At 51.3% G+C, this 7,467-nt stretch overlaps 1 protein-coding gene across 1 annotated transcript; it reads right to left on the bottom strand.

Moving 5' to 3' along the window:
• Positions 1 to 3,954: 3,954 nt before the first annotated feature.
• LOC108932230 (transmembrane 4 L6 family member 5) lies at positions 3,955 to 7,467 on the bottom strand. The gene is made up of 6 exons (XM_018748475.2): positions 7,243 to 7,467; positions 5,242 to 5,310; positions 4,986 to 5,140; positions 4,615 to 4,853; positions 4,403 to 4,545; positions 3,955 to 3,966 (listed from the first exon to the last, which is right to left on the bottom strand). The coding sequence occupies exons 1-6, from the start codon at positions 7,417 to 7,419 to the stop codon at positions 3,955 to 3,957; spliced, it is 795 nt and encodes a 264-aa protein (XP_018603991.1). The 5' UTR covers positions 7,420 to 7,467.

Raw genomic sequence — 7,467 nt, 5'->3', positions numbered from 1 at the left:
CACGCAGCGAGATCAGGGGTCGAGCTAAAACGTCTACGACGTTTCTGTCCGACTTCCTTCGGCTAAGAGACGCTCTTCTGCGGCGGGACGTGCGGAACTGAAGTTCTCCAGGCTCAGGTCCTCATGGACTCCCTCTCCGGAGCGGCGTGTGGGAACAGGCAGCCGGAGTCAGACTGTCGACACCACACGCCTTCTTCTGGAGGGATTAACGAAAAGAACCCGTCTTGTTCTCTCCTGCGAGCTGAGCTGCGTCTGCGTTGCGATCATCTATCTGAGACTCATCTGCCGCCCCAAAGTCACGCTCGCTCGTGGCCCGAGAGAGGATCTTGTGACCCGACCGACCTCGGGAGGTCCCGCCGCTCCAGCGGAACGTCGCGGTGTCAGCTTTTGGTCAGCTGAGGCAAGGAGATACTCCGCTTGTTCGCCACCTGCTTCGAGCAGAGAGGCTGTCAGTCGCCACGGAGACGGAGAGAGAAGTGAGTGAGCAGATCACACCCACCTGGGGGTGCGAATGAGGTCTCGTGTAGCTCTGAAGGCTCATTAGTCCATCATCACATGTCTGGTCTCAGCCACATCCATCTGTGATCATCCTCATTCAGCAAGTATCTTCTGTAAAGTACTCATAAGTCTTTGTGGTTTTGACCGTAATAGACACAGTCGTTACATATTCCTGCCCTCTTTCGCTCTCTCTCCCTCTCTCTCTCTCTCTCTCGCTCTCCTCCTCTGCCCCCCCGCTCCGCTCCTCGGTCACACCCCTTCCTCACCAGCTGCCCTGCGACAGCCACTCTCAGGGGGGCCACGCTGCCATGTGTTGACCCATCCGAGTTTTGTTCTGTAGCTGCGGTCTATCGGTTTCGAAGGCGGTTCTGAGAAGCGGATGTGAAGAGTGATGGAGAAAACCACAGAGCAGCGAGTGACACTCGCAGAGATGTTTTGCACTTCTTTCTTTCTTTCTTTCTTTCATTTAGGCCTTGTTTTCTCGCGGCTCGGCGAACTCGGGGCGCTTCGCACACGTCCGGCTGCGGCGCCTTCTAAGGAATCGTGGGTGTCGGCCAGTCGTGATTTTTTTCGGGCTGCATGGGAAACACAGTTCTGGCAAAACCGTGACTGCAGGAAAGGTCATGTGACCACGACCAGTGGCTGCGCCGCTGCTTTGAAGTGACGGTACGTTGAACCCTCGCAGTGTGTCCCACACAGGGTCGGGTTAGAGAAATCTTGTCCAGATAACTGTATTTGTTTCATAACTCTATCTGATAAACAGAGGGGAGAACGAACACGGCCCACACTGATAAAGATTCACAGCAGGAGCAGCAGCAGCAGCTACAGCAGCAGCAGTAACATCCAGTAAGTTCATCTATCTACTCAGCTCATCACTATGAGTTAATGACAAAAATAATAAGAAGAAATAATAGCAACGAGGATGACCAAACACGTTAACTGCAGAAGGGTTCATCCTTGTAGTGATTGCTGGGGGTGTGATTGTTTTGTCACCTGGACAACTGTGTGTGTTTACATAGAGTGGAAAGAGACACAGCGGATGCAACTCTATAAATATGATGGTTGTTTGTTGTTCATGGGATCCGTGGTGCGTCCGGCGGAAACAAGGAACCCAGGACCGTCTCACTGGGACAGGAACCAAACGTGCGTGTTCGGGATGAAACGGACACGGAGACCGGAGTCAGTGGGACACCTGGAAAGGGGATGGAGACTCTGTGTTTTGTAAAAATTATCTGAAGAAAACATCACTGTTTACCTTCCAGCTCCACAGATGGCAGTGAAAAGCACTCAGGCTGAGGATGACTTATTTCTCAATTTTCTTACCTGCGCTCTGAAATTTGTCGGTGTGTTCACCTTCCGAGCCAATAGGTGGCAGTAAAGAGCACTAACCGGGATAGCAGTGGGCTCAGTCCAGTCCACAGCAACAGACGCAAACAGTCCTTTCGACTCCTCGGTGGATGAGTTATGAACATGTCTCTTGTCCCAGATGGGAATCTCACACACACACATTTACACTTACATTTATTCATTTAGCAGACGCTTTTGTCCAAAGCGACGTACATCTCGGCAAAAGGACAATTTATGCATTACATTAAGAGACAGAGACATCGCTGCAGACATGTGACTCTCAACTAAACCTAGTTTGTTACCTACCGCTTGCTGCACCGAGGTTTATCGTTCGAGTGGGTGCGTAAAACGCAGGATAGATGAATCCTGATACCCTCCTACCACACACACATTTTCAGAACCGCTTGTCCCACACGGGGTCACGGGGAACCGGAGCCTACCCAGCAACACAGGGCGTAAGGCCGGAGGGGGAGGGGACACACCCAGGACGGGACGCCAGTCCGCCGCAAGGCACCCCAAGCGGGACTTGAACCCCAGACCTACTGAAGAGCAGGACCCGGTCCAACCCACCGCGCCACCGCGCCACCGCACCCCCTATACACCCTCCTACCATTTTTTTTTAAATAATATTATAAGATACACAAGCAAACAAAAACAATGCCGGAGTAGTGGCTGAATAAAGGCTTTATCTCGTGATGCTCATAGAGTTACAGTGTATGAACATTTATACTATGCATGAGCTGGAGAGATGCTGGGCAAAGTGAGTCTGGAAAAGGTGAGTTTTCAGACCCTTCTTGAAAGTAGACGGAGTTTCCGCAGTTCTGAGTGAGAGGGGAAGGTCGTTCCACCACAACGGACCCAGAGCCGAGAACCTCCGAGCTTTGCCTCTCGTGCGTGGGACTTGCACCAAGCGAGCAGAAGTAGATGAGCGAAGGGGTCTGGCTGGGGTGTAGCGGTTGATTAAGTCTTGTAAATAGCTGGGAGCAGTTCTATTGATGCATTTGAAGACAATAATCAGGGTTTTGAATTTGATTCGGGCAGCTATAGGAAGCCAGTGCAAAGAAATGAGAAGAGGAGATACATGGGAACACTTTGGCAAGTCAAACACAACTCGTGCAGCAGCACTTTGTAGACACACACACACACACACACACACACACACACACACACACACACACACACACACACATTGGCCAAAGCTGCTTGTCCCGAGCAGGGTCGCAGCGAGCTGGAGCCTAGCCCAGCAGCACAGGGTGTGAGGCTGAAGGGGAAGGGAATACACCCAGGACAGGATGCCATTCTGTCACAAGGCACCCCAAGCAGGACTTGAACCCCAGACCCACCTGAGAGCGGGACCCGGCCAAGCCCGCTCCGCCACCGCACCCCCCTGTAGGGAACAGCAATTAAATATTACAGATGTAATAGGGCTTATGTGTTCGCATGGGTTTCCTCAAAGCGCTCTGGTTTCCTCCCACTGTCTCAATCGAATTGGTGATTCTAAATGCCTCCTAGTGTGTGTGTCTCCCTGTAACGACCTATTGCTCCAGGGTGTAACCTGCCTTACACTGGATGCCTCCAGGATCGGCTCCAGACCACTGCGACCCTACACTGGACAAGTGCTTACTGATAACGGAACAGAGCATAAACAGTTTACAGTGTATTGATGACATTAAGTGAAATGAAACACAGCAATTTTCTTATTGTAGACAAACTACTTCTATGCTGCGAAAAACGTATAAATGTCTTTGTTAATATTTTATTTCATATTGCCGTACAAAGGGGGGTGCGGTGGCGCAGTGGCGCAGTGGGTTGGACCACGGTCCTGCTTTCCGGTGGGTCTGGGGTTCAAGTCCCGCTTGGGGTGCCTTGCGATGGACTGGCGTCCCTTCCCGGGTGTGTCCCCTCCCCCTCCGGCCTTACGCCCTGTGTTACCGGGTAGGCTCCGGTTCCCTGCGACCCCGTATGGGACAAGCGGTTCTGAAAGTGTGTGTGTGTGTGTGTGTGTGTGTGTGTGTGTGTGTGTGTGCCTTACAAAGAATTCTTTGATCAAAACAGAGTAAAATGGGTAAAAGTGTTCTAAACATCATGCTGAGCAGAAATGGGATCAGTTTATTGAGTGTCCTGGAATGACAAGAAATGAAACAGAGCTCAGAAGAGAGGAGGGACCGAAGGGCTTGGCGCCGCTGTCAGATCCCCCAAGAACCACAGATCTGTTTGTCCAGGACGGACATCCCGAAGCGTCTCCATAACCAGTTAACTTCCGACTTTCGTGAGGGTATCTCTGCCATGTGTCCAGGACCTTCCCCTCGCTCCTCTCTTCGCACATCTTCATCTCCATTTGACTTGGTCATATCGCCGTAACATTTGAACCTGACAACACTGTGGTCAGTGAGACTTCAGAAGCCCAGGAGCAGCAGGTCATCTCCAGGTGCAGGTGTCCTTCACAAACACCGAGAAAGACGAGTCCCCGAACCCATCTCCTCTCTTCCACCGACTGCACCACATGGTGGCGCCCATGAGAACCGAACGAGCAGATGCGTGAGCCGTGAATAAATACGTTAGCCCAGTTCCTGTGGAGGGACCCGGCAGAGGATGGAGGGACGTCCTTGATGACAGGTGTGTGACGTGCGTGTGCGTGTGCGGTGTTCTGTCCGATTTCATAGTCCTTCTCTTTCATTTCCTGTGTCACGCTGGGCTCACCTGCAGCACAGGGAACACATGGTGTGGACAGGAGTAGAGAACATCCATCAGCCATGAACACACAACAACCTTCAACCAGTATGAAAGCACAAACGCGCACAAACGCACACACACACACACGCACCTTGTTTCTTCCAAAGGAGTTTCCGCAGAGCATGCCCAGAATGGCATTGAGTGTGTGAACAATGCAAAGCAGCACCTGAATGGCACTTGCTGCCATGAGGATGGAGAAAAGCACCACGTTCCACAGCACGACCCCCCGTGGCTCTTGACAGACCGATGGCCAGCTCACCTGCTCATACAGGAACCTACAGGCGCACACACACACACACAGAGTGCGGTGAACATCACGCTTCTCCACACTTACATACAGTACAAATTGTGATATATGCATGTATAACTGTGTGTGTGTGTGTGTAGGTGACACAGGGAGCAGCCACCTGCCCCTCTGCCACTGCGGTGGCTCATCCCACACTGGTCCCTCAGTGCTGTTGTGAAGACACAGCGGACCGTTGACTAGTCCAGTGCTGCTGGTCACGAAGCAGATCCCCGCAGCCACCATGGCGATACACGAGTAGCCCACCAGCCACAGCATCTGGGCATGTGAGAGACACACACTTAAGTTACACACACACACACACACACACAATGCTAACACATCACACAGTGGCAGCACTTCACGGGGGAGCAGCTCACCTCCATCCTGAAGCCACAGCAGCCCTTCATGAAGCTTCCGGAGATGAAGCTTCTGGCCGCCAGGAGAACCTGCAGAGGTCCACAGACGCACACGCACACACACACACACACACACACACACACATAGAGTCACACACTTACAAGGAAGAGTCTGCACAAACTACACTCAGCTCGATAAGGGCATCTGGTGGCTGATAAAGGGAAAGGCAGCTGAACGAGTCCTGAAACACTTCCTCACGTGAGTCCCTCTTCAGAACTGCGGTAGAACTTGCTAAGTGTCAAGTGGCGGTGAGTCAGAGCAGCGATGGGGACGTGACCGAACTGTCAGTCAAAGCCGGCGGCGGCCCGGAGCCGCAGCGATGTCCGTGTTTGGTGGTGGACGCATGTGGGATGTTACTGACTGAGGGTGGTGACGATGACAACTGACAGAGGTCTCGTGTGGAAACTGCACCTCGACGGTCCCTGTGTCGGTCACACGGAACATGAGATCACTCACGAGTGTTCATGTGGGACACGAGAAAGGAGGAGCAGGGAAACTTCAACACGTCTGAAAACTGACAGGCTTATCAGTGTGTACGTTCATAGGGCATCTAACAGTGTAGTGGACAGCATGGCGTCCTTCAGCTCTGAAGGTCACAGGTTCGACTCTGACCTCCAGCTGTACTACCCTTGAGCAAGGTACTTACCCTGAACTGCCTCAGTAAAAATAATAGGTAAATAATTGTTGGTAGCTTACCATTGTAAGTTTCTTTGGAGAAAAGCATCAGGAACAGGAGTAAAGTTAGTGTGTGCGAAGGTGTACTTGCAGGAATGATGGGATATGTGAAGGGTTAAGGGTGTGTATAGAGGAAAGCGAGTCGATGAAGGTGTGTATAGGTAAGAAAAAAGGACTGTGTGTGTGCGGTCCATTTAAAGCGTGCTGCTGAGCTCTTTTCCACTGCCACAGCAGACTCCATCTGATCACGAGTCAAGAGCTTCTCTTCCGGTCTCTGCTCCTCCCGTTCGGCCTCCAGATGGTCCCGCTCACAAAGGGTCCAAAATCAAAAGTCTGTAGGATCCGTTCTGGCCCCAAAGTCACGTTACAAACTCCCTCTGTCTCTCAGAGATGCTGAGTCCCTCCGAGCAATTGTGAAGGGTCTGACACCCCTTTCTTTCCTGATCTCCTGACAGCTACACGAATTAGTTCAACACCATCTGCTCTCCTTATGAGAGAACAACTGATTTACATTTATTCATGTAGCCAATATTTTTCCCCAAAGCACCATACAATGAATATTCTGTAGGATTCATCCAGCACCTTTTTTTTTTTTTACCCAAGGTGACTTACACTGCTAGATACACTACTTACAATGGGTCACTCATCCATACATCAGTGGAACAAACACACTCTCTCTGTCACTCACACACTATGGGTGAACTTGAACAGCATGTCTTTGGACTGTGGGAGGAAACCAGAGCACCCAGAGGAAACCCACACAGACACAGGGAGAACATGCAAACTCCACATAGACTGATCAAGGTTCAAACCCATGTCCTCTCACATCACCCAGGTACTGTGAGATCGGAAGGACACTCGCTGTGCCACCATGCCATAGCAGTTAGCGTTACAAACAAATCGAGTTACAGGTGGCCTTTGGGACAAAATTGTATTTGTGAGTTGAGGACCCACCGTATTTGCTACTGAAATGTCACTTCTATCAGAGCTACTTGAGGGATGTGAACCAGCAACATGGTGGTCAGAAGCTGTGGGTTGATACTCCTGTGTTTGTGTCTGAACCTCTTCATCTGTTATTTCGAGAAAAGTGTGCGACAAATGACTAAATGTACATTTATTTTGCGAAACACATTGAGATGGACATGTTTCTCAAGATTTTCAGATTTTGTGGAAAAGATGATCCACGTTTACTGTGACTGAAGCTGTGTGAAAGCTCCCTCATACACACACACACACAGCACATTCAAAGCACACAGAGAACACGTACACGCACAACGGGCCCTCACCAAGAAGCCAGATGCCCACAGTCCACTACCCCAGGTTGCTTCACGGGTCACGTGACCCTCCAACAGGTAGCGTGTCTGCAGGTCAGGGAGCAGCAGCAAGATGTTGCCAAGAATACACAGCACTGCCAGGGGAACCAGGGACACGCCCACAAAGCGGGAGCAGCGAGCGACACACATTCCTGCATGACGGGAAAGCAAAGGGGCAAACGGTGGCTGCGGATTACA

This window comes from Scleropages formosus, chromosome 10 (assembly GCF_900964775.1).
Source record: "Scleropages formosus chromosome 10, fSclFor1.1, whole genome shotgun sequence".
NCBI lineage: Eukaryota > Metazoa > Chordata > Actinopteri > Osteoglossiformes > Osteoglossidae > Scleropages > Scleropages formosus.
The sequence above is the reverse complement of the archived record's forward strand: the minus strand, read 5'-3'. Positions and strand labels throughout refer to the sequence as shown.